The sequence below is a fragment of the Nothobranchius furzeri genome, chromosome 5 (genome assembly GCF_043380555.1).
Source record: "Nothobranchius furzeri strain GRZ-AD chromosome 5, NfurGRZ-RIMD1, whole genome shotgun sequence".
Classification (NCBI taxonomy): Eukaryota; Metazoa; Chordata; class Actinopteri; order Cyprinodontiformes; family Nothobranchiidae; genus Nothobranchius; species Nothobranchius furzeri.
In genome coordinates this window covers 16,751,895-16,770,941 of record NC_091745.1, presented here as the reverse complement: position 1 = coordinate 16,770,941, position 19,047 = coordinate 16,751,895, and the positions used below count along the sequence as shown (strand labels likewise).

The window sequence follows — 19,047 nt, the reverse complement described above, 5'->3', positions numbered from 1 at the left end:
CCTGTGAGATAATCCTTGTGCTGCATTTTTTTATACTCCATGGTGGACGGAGTAGATCCTAGATAGAAACACCTCCTGACTGCATGTCTGACCCCAACAGGTTTTGCGTTACCACCCATCCCCACGTGCTTCTGGCAGCTCGTCCACATCCAGTGTCTTTGTTATCCAGACTTCTTAATGAGAGAGCTACATTTCTTTTTAAAGGTTTGGAAAAGTTTCTTCTTCTGACGCTTGGGTTTCAGATTTAAGTCTTTCTTCACTTGGTTCTCTGACCGAGACAAACACTCCTCTGCCTGGACTAATTTTTCAGATTCTGTGTGTTTAGCTTTTAAATACAGGACTTGTTCATGAAGGACTTGATTTAGGACCTGGTTTGTTGTAAGTTTCTCCGTTAAATGCTCAACATTCTCCTCCAAGCGTTCATTATCCTCAACCAGAGCGCTAGTAACTTCTAGAAACTCCTCAGTTTGGCATTTAAGGCTGCTAATTTTCTCACAGGCATAATGGAAGTCCAAAACGCTTTGATCCAAAGCCATTTTCTGAATTTCCACGTTCTCTCGACTCTTCTCCAGGTCTATGGTAGTGTGTTTGAGTTTCTCTTCAAAGTCTTTGTTTTTTTCAGAGAGGGAGCTGTTTAAATCGCGCAGGAACCTACGCACATATTCAGAACCGTCGAGTTTAAAACGTGTGGCTTGGAGCTCCAGAGTCTGTTCTTCTAGTTTCTCCTCTAGTTCTCGAACTTTCTCGGTTTTCTGAGATAACTTGTTGTTACTAAAGGCAAGTTTTCTCTTCAGATCCCCAACTTGGTCACAAAGTAACTTATTGTCTTCCCTCTCCATCTCAAAGTCCAATTTAACGTTCTGGAGTTTAAGACTTTGTTCTTCCATGACTTTGTGTTGTTTTTTCAGATGTTCCAGTTGGTTGTTGAATTTTTCATTAAAATTGAGAAACAATTTCTGATTTTCCTCTTGCAGTGAAGTGATTTTTTCACGTAGAAAGTGATTTTCTTCTAAAAGGTCCTCTTTTTACTTTTGGATCGGTTTAGACTTCCTATTTCTAAACGTTTCTATAGTTTTACGAAGGTCTTCCACAATTTTATGGAGTCCTTCATTGTCTTGTCGAAGGCTACCATTCTCTCGGCTGAGAGAATCAGGAGTACCAGTTTGGTCTTGAAGACCCGTGTCTCTCCTTCTTCTTGCTGTTTGGAACAGTTTCATTGTTCTGATTTATTAGGTTCAAAACAAAAACGTGCTCTAACAGGGTATGTGTTCACAGCGGTGCGTCTCTAGAGATGTGATCTGTAGAACTGGTGAGATGAGCACAACAATATGCATATAGGCATCAAAGTGATGATGATGATGATGATGTCATAAAGAGCATTCTAGAACTTGCTGTATGTCCTTTGATTACAGCAGATCTCATGGTAACATCCAAATAAATGAATGCATGCAGAATAAATCAAAATACAAATTTTGATCCTTCGATGACTTCATCATTGTGACAATATAAACTGACATACATGCGTGTTTACATATACACATTGTTTTACTAGGGGTGGAAGTTGATAAAAAAAGTGTGTCTAATGAATTAGAGGTTTTGTAATTAAATCATCTAAATAATCACATCTTAATCATTCATGTAAATGTGCGCTCAAAGCAAATTTTTTAACTAAAAATAATCAGGCAGAGAATCAAACACTAGACATGGATATTATTACTGTAAACTCAAGCTTCATTTCTAAAAAATGCATTTTAATTTTTCAAATGTCACTTTGTGATATGAAACAAGCCACAAATCAACATAGATTAATAATTGCAAATAGAAAACACCTGAAACTGGTTCCTGGCCATATTTTACTTGGGGTGGGAGTTGATTCAAAATGTATCTAATGAATTAGAGGTTTTGTAATTAAATAATCTAAATAATCACATCTTAATCATTCAGGTAAATGTGCGCTCGAAGCAAAATTTTAAATTACTGAGATAAATGGACTTTTGCACCGTATTCAATTTTTTTCAATTTCACTTGTTTGTATAATTGGGTGTTTTATTTAGCATTTCTATTTCTCATAATGTAGTAAATGCATATCTAGAAATAAAAATCCTTAAAAATGAGACTTGAACAGGCACAAATATGATGGAGGACTTAAACTTTTTTAACGCCTGAGTGTTACAGGGGGACTAAAGAGATGATCAGCAACACTAACTGGTTCCAGTTGGATGACTGGAGGATGACCGGAAGATAAAAGGTCATGAAGAGACTTTAATGTTGCATAAATGTAAAAAAATTAGCTTACCTCGACTTTTGTAAAGCTCTCTAACCCTAACCCCCAAAAGGGTGTATGATGCTTGTTCAATTCCATTATCTTTTTTCAAGTTATGTGCCTACTTATTACTGTGTGGTGTAATAATGTCAGTAGAATAACTAGATAAATGAGCTTTCTGGCACAAATGCTGTTTAAAAGCTGGTTACTGAAGAGCTGAGCAGATCCATCAGGGTATAATGTGGGGCGACGGTGGCACAGGAGTTAAGTGCTCGCCTCGCAATCGGAAGGTCGCAGGTTCGAGACCCGCTCAGTCTGTCGCTGTCGTTGTGTCCTTGGGCAAGACACTTAACCCACGTTGCCTGCTGGTGGTGGTCGGAGGGACCGGTGGCGCCAGTGCTCGGCAGCCTCGCCTCTGTCAGTGCGCCCCAGGGCAGCTGTGGCTACATCGTAGCTCATCCCCACCAGTGTGTGAATGTGTGTGTGAATGGGTGAATGACTGATTGTGTTGTAAAGCGCCTTGGGGGGTTCCAGGACTCTAGAAGGCGCTATATCAAATACAGGCCATTTACCATTTACCATTTTTAATGTGTCAGGGATTTAGAAATGTGGGTGGGGGGTGAACTGGAGCACCCAGAGAAAACCCCCCATGCAGCACAAAGAGACAGAAATAAATTGATCGGGTGATCTTTTTCCTGTGAGATAATCCTTGTGCTGCATTTTTTTATACTCCATGGTGGACGGAGTAGATCCTAGATAGAAACACCTCCTGACTGCATGTCTGACCCATAGACTGTACATACTGGACAAAATGATTCCATAGGCTCCAATAACACGTTTTTGGTCTATAATGGGAGGTGGCCACCACCGCCATTTTGACCGTGTCACAGGTTCCGTCCAGCCCAGGCAATTCCATAAAAGGGAAGAGAGGAGGAGCTGAGGGTGGGGCTGTAAGGCTGGGCTCGAGTGACGACACCCGTGCGAACTAGCTACGAGCTAACCTGAAGCTAACCCTGGCTAACCCAAAGCTAACGCGGAGGTGGGAGCCGAGCTAACGGATGTAGCCACATAGCTTCAACCCAACCGGCGCTAACTGGAACACCCATCAACCTGAACCTCACACGGAGTATAGGTGGAGGTTTTCGGCGCCTGTTCGTGACAAGTACCTGTATTAAAAAAGTATTGAATCGGTAAGTTTATAATTTATTTCCGTAATGAAAACATTTTGCTTTGAGCAAGTTTTCAGTACCGTATCTTCCGGGCTATCGCTCCTGAGTCGCACCAGCCATTAAATGTATAATGAAGAAGAGAAAATATATTTGTCGTATTTTGGGGGGACATTTTATTATCTTTCTTACAAAATCTGAGACCAAGCGTTTCACATTGCAACACAAGCACCGGTAACCATAACAGAATGAACAGCCAGCAGAGGAGAGGATGGCGGTGTTTCAAACCCTCCCGGCCGGAGAGGAGAGCTCATTCCTGGGCTGGAGCCGGCCCTCAGCACCCCGCCACAGGCTTTAACAGATGCTGGCGGTGTTTGAAACCCTCCCAGCGGGACAGGGGAAGTCATTCTTGGGTCGGAGTCGGCCCGCAGCAGACCCGCAGCATCGCGGTGTAGCCGTAGCCTACATATTTTGTTATATAAGTCGCTCTGGAGTATAAGTAGCAGGGCCAGCCAGAATATGTAAAAAAGTGCGAGTTATAGTCCGGAAAATATGGCAGTTATTAGTATTCGAGCTAAATTAGCAGCCTAAATACATTTCATATATTTCCAAAACGTAATACTTGTTTGTATCTTGTACAGCCAACTAGCCTTTATTCTGGACTCAGTACAATTTACCAAAAGTAAAGAGACATTATACAGATGAAGTAAGCACAAGATAACTTACTGGAAGACACAGAATTATCATGAGAACCAGAACAAGAGAGCCTGATAACAGTCATGTGAAAATAACAGTTAAAAAGTATGTATGTATAATAGAAATAAAAATATATTAGAATTAGTGTAACTCACTGTGATCCAAACAATAAATCAGCCATAGCTGATTAGTAAATGTGACATGAGGTCTGGGAGTTTTCAAGTTTCATTCTTTTGTTACATTTTTTTCTTAGATCTGTTTAAAGGTCACCATGGCAGCCTGTGTGTCTCCAACACCAGCTACACAACGCAAGTGTAAGTTCCAAATACCTGTCTTGACCACTTCATGTATGGTTTTGTACTTTAAACAGCTAGGCCAAACCTGTTATTTTTTTCTCCATAGCCATTTTGATCATCAGTGACAGCTGAGTGAGGCGTGGTGCCCAGAGAGCTGCAGAGACCGGACAACCTTGGCCTCCCTGACGTCTGTGTCTCCTGGTTTGGTTGGGGCGGACCATCGACATACATACATGTGCCGACACTTTGCGCCCTGTTTTATAAAATGTAGTGTTAAAAATAAATGTTTTTGCTCAATTACTGGAATTTCTTTGGTTATGACAAAAGTGAGGAATAATCATTTACAAGTTATTTGTACAACAGGCCCATTTTAAATCCCAACAGTTTCTTGACAATAGAAATGTGTTTACCAACTTTACTTGGTTTAAAAATCTTACTAAAATAAACTTGAGTGCCATATTGCAAAACCCAATCATACTTGTTATGTAAACATTAGCTTTGTAGATATTTACAGATCTCTATGTGTGCAACAAAAACCAAACTTAAGTAATTTGTCATTTATTGAAAACAAAATACAGGTATACAGAAAGTGTGGGAAAATGATAATGTGAAAGTATTGCACTATAAATGTAATCCTATTTATCTTTAAAAAGAAAAACTCTAAAAATGTCCTGAACAGCATCATGACAGAAGAATGGTGGTCTGTCTGTCAGAATGTGCTGAACAGATTTGCTCTTTGAAGAGGAGTGTCATGTTTGGAGGAAGGTACTTAACCCAAGACATGCAGAATACAACACTGACCAAAAACTGATGGAAAAAATGATTTATTTATAAGGAGGAACTTAAGGTGCACAGATAAGTCTGTGGTTGGAACTGCAACAACAGCTCAGCATCTGGAGGAGGGAGAACACAGGTGAGCATAGGTTCTGGTTTCAAAATCCATTGTAGGCAGGCAGAGGTGTTCAGCAGACTTACTGTGGTGGGTGTATGTGTTGGCTGGAGGAGGGAGAGGTAGAGAGCCGGGGGAAGCGCAGGAGAGGGAGCAGAGGTGGAGAGAAGCGGGGCGTCCTGGTGGAAGGGGCACTGGGTGAGATGAGAGGTGGGTGATGGAGGGTGGTGATAAGGTCCGTGTGCTGAATATCCAAATCCTGGTCTGTGTGCTGAATATCCGAATCCTGGAGTAGAGGTCAGTATCCAATGAGGTCGACAGGAATCTTGAAGAATGGTAAATCCAATATAAGAGCATAACCACTACGAAATAACACTAATCCTAGGAACACTAGAGGTAACACGAGTGGCTAGTTACTACCAAAACTGAGGCAATCTTCTGGCGTCGAATTGTGTCCACCATCCACCTTAAATAGGAAAACACCCCGCTAATTGCTGATCAGGAACAGCTGGGCCACTCCCTCTCCTGGCAAGAGACTCACAGATGGTTAAGGGAACAGGAGTACTCACCCCGGCTCATGACAAGGAGCCTTAATGTGTACGAGGTTCCCCTTGAGTAATATTGGTTTGGGTTATGTATCGCCACATCAGCATGTAAATGCTGAACCAATCTGGAATAAAGACTGCTGATAGAGGATAAACAAGTAAATAAGAGGAAAAATTAATACAACTAGCAAACCAACATAAAAACAGCAACCAGCAGCTGCACCTGTGAAGAAACATTTCTAAGAATCATCAAGAAAACGTGGGATGAACAACTATAAACATGTAAACCATGAACCACAAACATCATGAACAACAAACATCGACAAGCATGTGTTCGTGCGTGTGCTGGGATGTGAAGTGTTAGACCGGATCAGGTGCACTCTGGAACGGCCACAAGCACCAGAAAACCTTGCTACAGAGAACTCAGCAAGGCTGACACAGGTGATGGGCCACATGGCACAGGAATCACACAGCATTTCCACCTGAAACAGAATCATTAAAATTAGAATCAAATACAAATACAATACATTGTTCAGTATGACATCAAATGGATTTTTAAAGAAGGCAATTGGACTTCTTAGGTTTCATGATCACACTGGTACACCAGATCACTGTGTGTGTGTGTGTGTGTGTGAGAGTGAGTGAATGTGCTTGCGTGCATGCATGTGTGTGTGTGTATGTGTACGTGTGTGTGTGTGTGTGTGTGTGTGTATGTGTGTACGTGTGTGTGTGTGTACATGTGTGTGTGTATTTGTGTGTGTGCGTGCGTAATCCCACCTGAAGCTCCAGGCACTGATCCAACATCATGCGCCGCTGGACCCAAGCCTTCTCCAGGTCCGCCCGCTCGCGGTCCAGAGCCTCCAGCTTCTGCTGGATCTCAGGACTGGCGTAGTGCCCTCGAGCAAGCAGCTGCTGGCCAAACTGCTCGAAGGCCTGGAAGGTCCCAGCCCGAGCGTCGATCTCCGTCCGGTGTTCCTGCAGGAGGAAGAGAGAGTCAGAGGAAGTGATCCGGTTGCATCGGAAGCATTTTACAGAACCGGGCAGAAACCTGATGGCATTCTAAAAGAGCCTCGGCTCCCGTCACGTCTTTGGCCAGCTCATCGGAGGACACCAAGCCCCGGATTCCGTTAATCCATGACATCAGGTCCCTATGAAGAACCACAGCTAGTCAGGAACCACTCCTGGACTGAACCCAGTACAGGCTCCGCCTCCAGCTCACCTGAAGTCTGACAGGAAGCGCTGCAGGTCGTGAGAGTTCCCCAGCTTCTCCTTGCGCTGGTTGGCCCGACCCACCAGGCTGCTCCAGGCCGTGTTCAGCTCCGTGCATTTCTCCTGGATGTCATCCACAGCCTCAGGGTGGGACTGGATCAGGCGTTCTGCTGTCTCTCCCAGAGACTTCACCTGTGGAGTCACCAGAACCATGAAGAACGTGTCTCCAGAGACAACCCGGGTCCTGGTACCGATCAGGAAGCGGACCTTATCACCCAGAGCTGCCAGGTCACGCTCAAAGCCTTCATGTTTACGCTGCAGAGCCTGAACGCTGGCCAGGTCGTGGCCGTAGTTGTCTGTGTTCAGGGCCTGGTTCTTCTCCTCGATCCACTCTTTGGTCTCATCAGCGTCTCTGAGAAGACATCAGAACTCCGTCTGAGTGTGGGTCCAAACTCTACTGACCCGTAAGCGGCGCATAAGTGTGCAGGGTACCTGTGGAAGCGCTGCACCTCATGGGCGCTGCCCAGCATGTTGCTCCGGTCTTCAGCCAGCTGCTGCAGCGAGCGCCAGCGGTTGGTTGTTCAGCTCCTGGAGAGAAACCAAACCCAGTGAGATGAAGGTGGACGCCAGCGGGCTAGACGCCGGACGAGGAAACCTGGAGACGGATCGTTCAGACAGGAAGGGAAGAGCTTCCTCTTACCTTGATGGAATTAGTTAGCCGTCGTCTGAACGCCCAACCGTACGGTCTGAGGTCAAAGGTCACAGGAAACACACACCAGTCAGCAGTCATATAGATGCATAAAGATAACTGTAGCCATGGCAACCAGCTGACATGTCCCCACTTTCACCAGCACCTGGTGCCTGCCGGGTCACCTGAATTCCTGTGTGATGTCAGCACGGTCGGCCGTGACTGCGGCCATCAGAGGTGACCTCTGATCAGCTGAATGAACTCACCTTCCAGGGTGACGCCGTGTTAGAGTCGGCTTCATCCTGTAAACAAACAAACAAACAAATGAGTGGTAACAAAAACACCACGTCTGGTTCTGGTGGAGGCGGAGGACAACACGCACCTTTCCAGGAGCAGAACCCAGATGTTCTTGTTGCTACAAACAGAGACGAGCAGAGTTAACAAACCAGGAAGTGAGAAGGACCAGCTGCTGCAGACAGGTGACGCTCACCTGAGCCTGAACCATAGGAGCCTCCTCAGCAATCAGACCTTCTGACTCCAGTTCAGATGCCACCTTGTTGATGTCCCTCAAGCGGGACTCGTTGGCCTTCAGGTCCTGCAGGACAAAAGCACCTGCTGATTATCACCTGAGCTGATCTGACAGCTGCTGCTGGAAGACGGAGAGGAGGAAAAGTCCGACCTTCTGGAAGTCGTCAAACTTCTTCTGCAAGACCTCGACCTGCTCCAGGTCCGAGCCGACCTCCTCGTTGGTCAGGGCGCCCTCCTTCTCGTTGATCCACTGCTGCAGCTCGTTGGCTTCGCGGAACAACATGAACTTCTTGCAGCTCTTCTCCAGCATGTCCTTACACTTCTCTCCGAGCTCCAACAGAGTCCCGTACCTTCAGAGGGGGAGAGGACGGGTCAGCGCGAGACGGACGGAGTCGGCCAAAGACCAGGAAGGAAGTCTCCAGCAGGATTCCCGATCCCACTGGAGTCTTCAGCAGGATTCCCGATCCCACTGGAGTCTTCAGCAGGATCAGGATTGTGGGTTTTGTTCTGAAGCCCTTCAGACAGACTCTAGATGAGACACTAGCCGTCCGGCACCGACCCAAACGTGATCTAGTGCTGAGGAAGCCTGGGATGAGACAGATCTTCTATCCTGTTAGGGATCAGAAGATGGGAAGGGGAGGGGGTGCTGGGGGTGGGCGGGGTTACTCTGCTGCTGATGATGACGACATAACGGTACCACCACAACATGGATGGGGTCTCTGCTACTCACAGCTCTTCCACCTGCTTCATACGCACAGACACGCTGCAGGTCTCCTTGGTGACCAGCCTGCAGAGCAGCAGGCAGCGAGACCGGGTCAGGAGGTTAGAGCAGACAGAACAGAACCAGGAACCAGATCGTTAGAACAACAACATTCACAGGAAGTAGGCACCTGTGGCCACCACCTCAGAGCAGAAGCTGTTAGTGAGCCAAAAGAAGAACAGCAGGCGTCTCTTACTGGTTCTCGATCTGCTACTGCCGGGCCGCGATGCTGCCATGCTCGTCCAGAAGGTTCTCCCTGGAGGACGACTGGGTCGGGTCCAGCTTCTTCACATAGGCAGCCGGAACGAAGCCCTGACGGTCGTTCACCTCAACCTTCCACCAGTCCTGAGACACACACCGCCATTAACTGGCTGAAGCATCCAAGCACACACAACCACAGGCTCCGCCCACAACACTCGACAGGCGTTTGCTCCTCCCCTGACTCGTGTGGACAAAAGCCGTTTCACACACATTTCCTGTTTTCCACGCCCGTCTCTCCATCCTCATTCAGCTAAAGACGCGAGTTCAAGTAAAACAACCTAAAGTCACACAAACACAAAGCAGGTGTGGAGATGGTCGCTCTGAGCTGGAGGTCGTTCCTCGGCTGTGAAGGGCACACGAACCTTGTTGGTGCTGTTGAGCAGCGTGAGGATGTCGCCCTTCTTCATGGTGACCTCTCGAGGACTCTTCTCCTGGTAGTCGTACAGAGCCAGAACCAGCTCCTTCCCGGTCTCATCGTCAGTTGGAGCCACTTGTTGCTGTCGGGTTAACAGGTCTGGTGTTAGAACGTGGTGGATAAGAATGTTCTGACGGGCCGAGGGTTCTGAACTCACCCTGCAGGACTGGGCCTGCTCCTTCAGAGCCTGGATGCTGCTGCCGTAAGCCGACAGGTCCGACATCAGGGCCTCGTGCTTCTTCAGGAGAGCCTGTGGAGCAGAACATCAGAACCTTCAGCTCGTCTGACACAAGTGGAGCTTTCTCGCAGCGATGGTCCAATCGGATCCGCCACCGTAAAACAAACCCTGCTCAGTTCACCGCAGACGCAGCTCTGCGGGTGTTTAGTGGAAAAGCGTGAGCCTTCTGCCGGCTGCCACGTGTCATGGCTGCTCTGCAGCGGGAACACACATCACAGCTTGTAAACCGTTTGAAATAAGAGCGACGGGAACACATTTGTCATCACTTCCTGTGCGAGGCCAGCACTTCTACCCCTATCCCATGAGACGCTCAAACGAGCAACGACGTCTGGTAGACAACCGAAGGAAATGACAAATACAGAAACACTAATTATGAAGGACTGGAAAGAGAGCAAAGAAAAGCGATTGGAGTTTCTCAGGAAGGGACTTCCATACCTCGGCCAAGTCCTCGTCTTTCCCGTAGTCTGGACTTCCAACGATGGGCTCCTTCTCCCTCATCCAGGACTCGGCCTCATTAGCATCCGCAAAGTACTGCTGGGCCTGCAGAGAGTCCTCCAGGTCCTGCCTCCTCTGGGACGCCTTGGCCTTCAGCGTGTCCCAACGTCCATGAAGCTCCGACAGTTTAGTCTTCACTTCCTCACCAGCGAAGTGACCTGGACCCAAACAAAGTGAGCCAGAACCTGCAGACACCTCAGAAACATGTCAGGACCAGACCTGCTCTACCTTCTTCCACTATGGTCTCTCCTTTCTGGGTGACAGCCTTGATGCGAGAGGTTCATGATCTGTGATCTCAGCCTGCAGAGCCTGGTGCTTCTTCAGCAGGTTCTGGACACCAATCAGGTCCTTCCCTGAGGACACATGTTAGAGTTCAGCATTATGCAGTAGACAGATCATTTTAACCCAGGGGTTTCTTTCTTCTACAATCTGCTCTTTAACTGTATTATTTCCTGCTATTTCAGATGTTAACTTTATTTTTCCTCTAAGTGTTTTTCTCCCCAGGAGAAGCTACAATGGTGTTCTGCTGAGCTGTGGTGGCCTCATGGAGGGGGCCATTGTCTAGCACACTGCTGCTAACCACTTAATCATTCTCCCTCTCCAGATAATAACTTTTTACTTTCTTTGATGTTGGATGTGCTAATACTAGTTTACCCGTTTAATTATAGATTCACTAGGATAAATACAATAAAGTTTATCTCTCGCCAAATAGAATATTTACTAAGAAATCTCAATGTAACGTGTGTGTGTGTGTGTGTGTGTGTGTGTGTGTGTGTGTGTGTAAAAGCCATGTGTAGTGTTTATTTATAAAGCATATGTTGTTGGATTTTATCCAGAATCGAGACTTTGAAAATATATAGTTTAATTACAGTTTGATTTATTTGACATCTGTATATTGTTTATTATTTTGTTTTTCCCCCTAAATACCTAACGTTTTAGTTTAACATGAATATTAGTCATTCATCCCAATACATAAAGTTACACATTTTAAATTTTAATAGGGGAAGACTGCAGGAGGGAGCGGTAAAATACAGGGGGTCCCCAGCAAAAACAAACTTTACAAGTCTGATTAAACTTGCTGGTGTTCCCGCTGCTTCTTCGGTAAACAGCGCAAACAAAAACAAAGAAACTCGGGATGTTGTCGGCGTGGCGGTGGGATTTAAGGGAAACGCTGTATGCCCTATAGACTTCTCAACGAGCTGCAGTATTTCTCCGTTCAGATCTGTCTCCGAGTTCGAGAGCTCCACGAGCGGTCAGCCCGCAGCAGCGAGGCGCCGCATCGGTCAGGCTGCCCGGCCTGACCACTGGGGATTACCGGATGAAAGAATGGAGCACAGGAGTGTCCCTCCAAGCGGCGCGCTCCGTCATATTTCAACCCATTTTTATCTTAAATGCACTGGGTTTTACCCTTTTACCCATCAAAATATGCCCTATTAATTATTTTACCGTATTTTACATTTAAATTTCATGGTTAAACAGTACATGCTACATGTTAAACTGATAGTTAGCTAGCTACTTCGGTAAACTCAGCTAGTTTAAAGGTGGCAGTGACATGAAATACAAATATAGATTTTAATTTACCGAAAAAAATGAAGTGGCGACTCCTTGGACGCTCTATTAGTGCAATTAATACCACAGCAAGTCATTTTGTCCAACAATTGCACCAATAATATCCAAAACAGAATTCACAAGCACAGAGACTCAAAATCCCCACACAGTTTCCAGGAGAGACTGAGGCTGTACTTAGGCCTTTCCACGGAGCTAGCTCTGTGGTCACGTGGGTCTGAGGCGGCGATCACGTGTGTCGGATGCTCATTAATTATACAGAATTTTAGGCTTTCAATACACTTAAACAGAAGAGTGAGAAAAAAATTCACCCCCCTCAGAGTTGTCATAAGTATAAACTAGATAATTTAGACAAAAAACATGTTTTGAAACCAGGCTGTAAACATGTTTATTTCTGCTGTGAAATCGGCATTTTTAACATGGGAGTCAATGAGGATTTGCTCGCTTCTGACACCAGCCCCCAGCGGATGAGGGTGGAACTGCAATTTCTCTTACTTCCGGGTTGGGACCATTTTTAGAGACTCATTGTGGGGGCTTGGTCTGACCCCAACAGGTTTTGCGTTACCACCCATCCCCACGTGCTTCTGGCAGCTCATCCACATCCAGTGTCTTTGTTATCCAGACTTCTTAATGAGAGAGCTACATTTCTTTTTAAAGGTTTGGAAAAGTTTCTTCTTCTGACGCTTGGGTTTCAGATTTAAGTCTTTCTTCACTTGGTTCTCTGACCGAGACAAACACTCCTCTGCCTGGACTAACTTTTCAGATTCTGTGTGTTTAGCTTTTAGATACAGGACTTGTTCGTGAAGGACTTGATTTAGGACCTGGTTTGTTGTAAGTTTCTCCGTTAAATGCTCAACATTCTCCTCCAAGCATTCATTATCCTCAACCAGAGCGCTAGTAACTTCTATAAACTCCTCAGTTTGGCATTCAAGGCTGCTAATTTTCTCACAGGCATAATGGACGTCCAAAACGCTTTGATCCAAAGCTATTTTCTGAATTTCCACGTTCTCTCGACTCTTCTCCAGGTCTATGGTAGTGTGCTGGAGTTTCTCTTCAAAGTCTTTGTTTTTTTCAGAGAGGGAGCTGTTTAAATCGCGCAGGAACCTACACTCATATTCAGAATCGTCGAGTTTAAAACGTGTGGCTTGGAGCTCCAGAGTCTGTTCTTCTAGTTTCTCCTCTAGTTCTCGAACTTTCTCGGTTTTCTGAGATAACTTGTTGTTAAAAAAGGCAAGTTTTCTCTTCAGATCCCCAACTTGGTCACAAAGTAACTTATTGTCTTCCCTCTCCATCTCAAAGTCCAATTTAACGTTCTGGAGTTTAAGACTTTGTTCTTCCATGACTTTGTGTTGTTTTTTCAGATGTTCCAGTTGGTTGTTGAATTTTTCATTAAAATTGAGAAACAATTTCTGATTTTCCTCTTGCAGTGAAGTGATTTTTTCACGTAGAAAGTGATTTTCTTCTAAAAGGTCCTATTTTTACTTTTGGATCGGTTTAGTCTTCCAATTTCTAAACGTTTCTATAGTTTTACGAAGGTCTTCCACAATTTTATGGAGTCCTTCATTGTCTTGTCGAAGGCTACCATTCTCTTGGCTGAGAGAATCAGGAGTACCAGTTTGGTCTTGAAGACCCGTGTCTCTCCTTCTTCTTGCTGTTTGGAACAGTTTCATTGTTCTCATTTATTAGGTTCAAAACAAAAACGTGCTCTAACAGGGTATGTGTTCACAGCGGTGCGTCTCTAGAGATGTGATCTGCAGATGTGATCTGTAGAACTGGTGAGATGAGCACAACAACATGCATATAGGCATCAAAGTGATGATGATGATGATGTCATAAAGAGCATTCTAGAACTTGCTGCATGTCCTTTGATTACAGCAGATTGCATGGTAACATCCAAATAAATGAATAATGCCCAGCATGCAGAATAAATCAAAATACAAATTTTGATCCTTCGATGACTTCATCATTGTGACAATATAAACCCACATACATGCGTATTTACAAATACACATTATTTTACTAGGGGTGGGAGTTGATTAAAAATTATCTAATGAATTAGAGGTTTTGTAATTAAATAATCTAAATAATCACATCTTAATCATTCATGTAAATGTGCGCTCAAAGCAAATTTTTTTACTAAAAATAATCAGGCAGAGAATCAAACACTAGACATGGATATTATTACTGTAAACTCAAGCTTCATTTCTAAAAAATGCATTTTAATTTTTCAAATGTCACTTTGTGATATGAAACAAGCCACAAATCAACATGGATTAATAATTGCAAATAGAAAACACCTGAAACTGGTTCCTGGCCGTATTTTACTAGGGGTGGGAGTTGATTAAAAAATTTATCTAATGAATTAGAGGTTTTGTAATTAAATAATCTAAATAATCACATCTGAATCATTCAGGTAAATGTGCGCTCAAAGCAAATTTTTAATTACTGAGATAAATGGACTTTTGCACCATATTCAATTTTTTTCAGTTTCACTTGTTTGTATAATTGGGTGTTTAATTAGCATTTCTATTTCTCATAATGTAGTAAATGCATATCTAGAAATAAAAATCCTTAAAAATGAGACTTGAACAGGCACAAATATGATGGAGGACTTAAACTTTTTTAACGCCTGAGTGTTACAGGGGGACTAAAGAGATGATCAGCAACACTAACTGGTTCCAGTTGGATGACTGGAGGATGACCGGAAGATAAAAGGTCATGAAGAGACTTTAATGTTGCATAAATGTAAAAGAATTAGCTTACCTGGACTTTTGTAAAGCTCTCTAACCCTAACCCCCAAAAGGGTGTATGATGCTTGTTCAATTCCATTGACTTTTTTCAAGTTATGTGCCTACTTATTACTGTGTGGTGTAATAATGTCAGTAGAATAACTAGATAAATGAGCTTTCTGGCACAAATGCTGTTTAAAAGCTGGTTACTGAAGAGCTGAGCAGATCCATCAGGGTATAATGTGTCAGGGGTTTAGAAATGTGGGTGGGGGGTGAACTGGAGCACCCAGAGAAAAACCCCCATGCAGCACAAAGTGACAGAAATAAATTGATCGGGTGATCTTTTTCCTGTGAGATAATCCTTGTGCTGCATTTTTTTTTACTCCATGGTGGACGGAGTAGATCCTAGATAGAAACACCTCCTGACTGCATGTCTGACCCCAACAGGTTTTGCGTTACCACCCATCCCCACGTGCTTCTGGCAGCTCGTCCACATCCGGTGTCTTTGTTATCCAGACTTCTTAATGAGAGAGCTACATTTAGTTTTAAAGGTTTGGAAAAGTTTCTTCTTCTGATGCTTGGGTTTCAGATTTAAGTCTTTCTTCACTTGGTTCTCTGACTGAGACAAACACTCCTCTGCCTGGACTAACTTTTCAGATTCTGTGTGTTTAGCTTTTAGATACAGGACTTGTTCGTGAAGGACTAGATTTAGGACCTGGTTTGTTGTAAGTTTCTCCTTTAAATGCTCAACATTCTCCTCCAAGCGTTCATTACCCTCAACCACAGGGTATCTGCGGGTCCTTAAAAAGTCTTAAATTAGCTTTTCCAAATTTAAGGCCTTAAAAGTCCTTAAAAATGACAAATAATCCTTAAATACAGTTTCCAAAGGTCTTAAATTGCCAATGACCCAATTGTCATGAACTCCTCCTCTTAACCTCCTCTGCGGGCCGGGCTGGCGCTGCACTCCAGTTCCCAGCATGCCTGTCACCGACGCTTCCCGGTGACGTCATCCCGCTGAGCCTATTTAAGGACCTGTCACAGCGGAGCCGGCACTCAGTCATCATCTAACGATAGACGCCAAGCCATTCTAAGACCTAAGACACTAACTCTACAGACCATACGGGAAGAGAACTTCCCACGCTGCCACATATCAGTCTCCATCCACCACTCTCTCCGCGCCTGGGTCTCATAACCACTCCAGCTCAGCCCACCGAACCTGACAGGATGACTGAGTCCCGAGTAGACCCAGCGGAGATCGCACAGCTGCGAGCTGAGGTAGCGCAGCTGCTCAGCCGAGTAGAACGCCAGGAGGCGGACAACGCCCAACTCCGTGTGGAGAACAATCAGCTGCGTGCTGTTACTGATCGCCTCGCATCCAAACTCGATTCCGTCACCGAACTGGTAGTCCAACTCTCCTCAGCCCTCCAACGACAGTCATCTGCCACTCCTAACGTGGTGGAGCCGTATCTAAGTCTCCCAGAGAAATGGGATGGGATTAAAGGATCCCCGGAGAGCATGTTGGCCGTTCTGTCAATGACTTTTGAGTGTCAGCCGGCACGCTACCCGACTTCCTGCTCTCGCGTGGCTCTGTTAACCTCCCTGCTGACGGGGCGAGCCGGTGAATGGGCGGCTGCTCTGTACCATCAGAAGTCCCCAGTCTGCAACGACTATGAAGCCTTCGTGAAAGAACTGAAGAAGGCATTCGTTCATCCCAGCAGCGAGGTCGCAGATGAGACACGCCTGCTCCAGCTTCGACAAGGCTCTCAGACCGTGGCCGAATTCACCTCACGCTTCCGGACCACCGCTGCCCGTCTAACCTGGGGTGATGCCGCGGTGAAGGCTGTGTACTTGGAGGGATTGTCACCCCGCATCCGCGAGGGCATGATTGGTCACGAGGCTCCAACCACCCTGGACCAGGCGGTGGACCTGGCTCTCCAGCTGGACCGCTGCCTCCTCACCAGACCAGGAGTGAGGGCGGTTCCCGTACAATCCCGAACTTTCCCCCGCCGTCAGGAGAACCAACCCATGGAGGAACCCATGCAACTGGGTCATTTGCCCCCCGAGGAACGGGCGCGCCGTTTTCAGGAGGGACGATGCGCCTATTGTGGGGCTCTGGGTCATCCCCGTGCAACATGCCCCATACGCCCGGGAAACGGTCCCTCCGGGTCGGTGTAGGAGCTGCCTCACTCGGAGTTTCCACTCATGCAGCTCCTCATCACACCACCCTCTCGGTCTCCTTCCAGCTGAGCCAAGGACCGGTCCCCCTGGTGGCCCTCCTCGACACCGGAGCTGCAGAAAGCTTTATCGATCAGGGGTTGGTCAACCGGCTCAAGATCCCACTCACCCTCCTCGATCATCCCGTTCCCGTCACCTCAGTGGACGGGCGCCCTCTCATGCCATATCCGATCACGCACCGAACCCAGAACCTCCGGATGACCATCGGAGAACACGTAGAGACCCTTCATTTCTTGGTCATTCACGCCCCTACGACTCCTCTCATTCTGGGTCATTCCTGGTTCCGCCTCCACGACCCTCACATCTCCTGGTCCACCAGTAAAGTCATGGCATGGGGTGTTAACTGTCGCCTTCATCATCCGTCTCCAGGATCACAGCCTAGGGAGACACCACCCAAGGATGTGGATTTAACACTCCTTCCAGGATCACAGCCTAGGGAGACACCACCCAAGGACGTGGATTTAACACTCCTTCCACCCCAATACCACGATCTGGCTCGGGTCTTTGCAAAAGAGCCTACCACCAAGCTGCCTCCTCATCGCCCCTACGATCTGGAGATCAGGCTTCAGCCCGGAACCACCCCGCCTCGGGGTCGGCTGTTCTCGCTCTCCCCGGCAGAGACCCAGGCGATGGACGCTTACATCAATGAGGCTCTCCAGAAGGGGTTTATCCGACATTCCACGTCTCCTGGGGCGGCAGGGTTCTTCTTTGTGAAGAAGAAGGAAGGTGACCTCCGGCCCTGTATAGACTATCGTGGATTGAATAAAATCACCATCAGGGACCGCCATCCTCTTCCCTTAATGAGCACGGCTCTGGACGCCACTGCCCAAGCCACACTGTTTACCAAGCTGGACCTCCGCAGTGCATACAACCTCATCCGCATAAAGGAAGGAGAGGAGTGGAAAACCGCTTTCATTACACCCACTGGACATTATGAGTACCTGGTCATGCCCTTCGGCCTCTGCAACAGCCCTGCCGTTTTCCAGCGTTTCATCACTGATGTCCTCCGTGACATGCTGGGTCGTTGGGTTTTTGTTTATTTGGACGACATCCTCATCTACTCCCGCACGGCCGAGGAACACACCCAGCATGTTCGAGCCGTTCTGTCACGCCTCCTGGAGCACGACTTATTCTGTAAACTGGAGAAGTGTGCTTTTCACCAGGAGTCCACCTCGTTTCTGGGATTCATCATCTCCTCCCAGGGCCTGCGCATGGACCCACAGAAGGTTCAGGCGGTCGCGCAGTGGCCACTACCCAAGACCCTGAAGCAGTTGCAGAGTTTCCTGGGGTTCTGCAACTTCTACCGCCGGTTTATCCGCAACTTCAGCGCCCTGGCGTCGCCATTAACTTCCCTGACGAAAACAACCAATCAGCCTCGCCCTTTCCGCCTCTCCCCGGAGGCTGTTGCTGCCTTCCATGAGCTGGTCCGCCGCTTTGTAAGCGAGCCCATCCTCCTCCACCCGGACCTAACCCGGCCTTTCGTTGTGGAGGTGGACGCCTCTGAGACGGGCGCGGGAGCCGTACTGTCACAACGTGGCCAGGACTCCAAACTCCATCCCTGTGCATTCTTTTCCCGGAAGTTCTCTCCTACCCAGCAGAACTATGGGGTCGGGGACCGGGAATTGTTGGCGATAAAGTGGGCCCTGGAGGAGTGGCGACAGTGGCTCCTGGGTACCCCCACTCCTTTTCTAATCTGGACTGATCATCAGAACCTCATCCATATTCAGACCGCTCGCCAACTCAACCCTCGTCAGGCCCGGTGGGCCCTCTTTTTCGAACCTTATAACTTTCACATCGCCTACCGCCCCGGCTCAAAGAACCTCAAGGCGGACGCCCTGTCCCGTCAACACACCCAGGATCCAAGGCCTCCTGAACCGAGGTCCATCCTCCCGACCGAACGGTTCTTGGCCGCCCTGCAATGGCCCCTGGAAGCCTCCATCCGGGCGGCTCTCCCGGCGGACCCGGCGCCCCCAGAGACGCCTCCTAACCGCCTTTACGTTCCGGCCGTGTGTCGACAGGAGGCCTTGAGGTGGGGGCATAGTTCACGGCTCGCGGGACACCAAGGCCA

The 19,047-nt window shown here is 46.9% G+C and overlaps 4 protein-coding genes across 8 annotated transcripts; all 4 read right to left on the bottom strand.

The window, feature by feature from the left end:
- Nucleotides 1-5,017: 5,017 nt before the first annotated feature.
- LOC129156075 (spectrin alpha chain, non-erythrocytic 1-like) lies at nt 5,018-7,784 on the bottom strand. Of its 5 annotated transcripts, XM_070551711.1 has the most exons (8): nt 7,557-7,665; nt 7,332-7,476; nt 7,075-7,256; nt 6,633-7,003; nt 5,880-6,337; nt 5,731-5,776; nt 5,397-5,635; nt 5,020-5,314 (listed from the first exon to the last, which is right to left on the bottom strand). In XM_070551711.1, exons 1-4 carry the CDS (start codon nt 7,592-7,594, stop codon nt 6,850-6,852), a joined length of 519 nt encoding a protein of 172 aa, XP_070407812.1. In that variant the 5' UTR covers nt 7,595-7,665; the 3' UTR covers nt 5,020-5,314; nt 5,397-5,635; nt 5,731-5,776; nt 5,880-6,337; nt 6,633-6,849. The 5 variants fall into 5 exon arrangements, with proteins under 5 accessions (XP_070407809.1, XP_070407808.1, XP_070407811.1 ...); XM_070551708.1 differs by adding an exon at nt 7,765-7,784 and having other exon boundaries at nt 5,018-5,314; nt 5,397-6,337; nt 7,557-7,652; XM_070551710.1 differs by having other exon boundaries at nt 5,019-5,314; nt 5,731-6,337.
- LOC129156074 (spectrin alpha chain, non-erythrocytic 1-like) lies at nt 7,765-9,417 on the bottom strand. The gene is made up of 6 exons (XM_070551712.1): nt 9,237-9,417; nt 8,432-8,630; nt 8,243-8,347; nt 8,135-8,167; nt 8,019-8,054; nt 7,765-7,810 (listed from the first exon to the last, which is right to left on the bottom strand). Exons 2-6 carry the CDS (start codon nt 8,588-8,590, stop codon nt 7,775-7,777), a joined length of 369 nt encoding a protein of 122 aa, XP_070407813.1. The 5' UTR covers nt 8,591-8,630; nt 9,237-9,417; the 3' UTR covers nt 7,765-7,774.
- A 90-nt stretch (nt 9,418-9,507) lies between these two features.
- LOC139061570 (spectrin alpha chain, non-erythrocytic 1-like) lies at nt 9,508-10,896 on the bottom strand. Its single transcript, XM_070551713.1, has 5 exons — nt 10,678-10,896; nt 10,390-10,607; nt 9,874-9,966; nt 9,664-9,798; nt 9,508-9,579 (listed from the first exon to the last, which is right to left on the bottom strand). Exons 2-5 carry the CDS (start codon nt 10,450-10,452, stop codon nt 9,544-9,546), a joined length of 327 nt encoding a protein of 108 aa, XP_070407814.1. The 5' UTR covers nt 10,453-10,607; nt 10,678-10,896; the 3' UTR covers nt 9,508-9,543.
- Nucleotides 10,897-12,629: 1,733 nt separating this feature from the next.
- Nucleotides 12,630-13,355, bottom strand: LOC139070172 (uncharacterized). The gene has a single exon (XM_070551898.1). The coding sequence runs from the start codon at nt 13,353-13,355 to the stop codon at nt 12,630-12,632; it is 726 nt and encodes a 241-aa protein (XP_070407999.1).
- Between the last annotated feature and the right edge of the window lie 5,692 nt (nt 13,356-19,047).

Excerpts from the sequence above, each read along its gene's own strand:
- LOC129156075 (XM_070551708.1), bottom strand. The coding sequence starts at position 7,594 with ATGCTGGGCAGCGCCCATGAGGTGCAGCGCTTCCACAG. Across the intron at positions 7,257-7,331 it reads TGGCAGCTCTGGGTGATAAG|GTGAAGTCTCTGGGAGAGAC; the intron begins GTCCGCTTCCTG and ends GTGACTCCACAG. Across the intron at positions 7,004-7,074 it reads CGCTTCCTGTCAGACTTCAG|GGACCTGATGTCATGGATTA; the intron begins GTGAGCTGGAGG and ends GGTTCTTCATAG.
- LOC129156074 (XM_070551712.1), bottom strand. The coding sequence starts at position 8,590 with ATGCTGGAGAAGAGCTGCAAGAAGTTCATGTTGTTCCGCGAAGCCAAC. Across the intron at positions 8,348-8,431 it reads AGTTTGACGACTTCCAGAAG|GACCTGAAGGCCAACGAGTC; the intron begins GTCGGACTTTTC and ends TTTGTCCTGCAG. Across the intron at positions 8,168-8,242 it reads CTCCTATGGTTCAGGCTCAG|CAACAAGAACATCTGGGTTC; the intron begins GTGAGCGTCACC and ends CTCTGTTTGTAG.
- LOC139061570 (XM_070551713.1), bottom strand. The coding sequence starts at position 10,452 with ATGAGGGAGAAGGAGCCCATCGTTGGAAGTCCAGACTACGGGAAAGAC. Across the intron at positions 9,967-10,389 it reads AAGACGAGGACTTGGCCGAG|GCTCTCCTGAAGAAGCACGA; the intron begins GTATGGAAGTCC and ends TCTGCTCCACAG. Across the intron at positions 9,799-9,873 it reads AGCAGGCCCAGTCCTGCAGG|CAACAAGTGGCTCCAACTGA; the intron begins GTGAGTTCAGAA and ends TTAACCCGACAG.
- LOC139070172 (XM_070551898.1), bottom strand. The coding sequence starts at position 13,355 with ATGGAAGAACAAAGTCTTAAACTCCAGAACGTTAAATTGGACTTTGAG.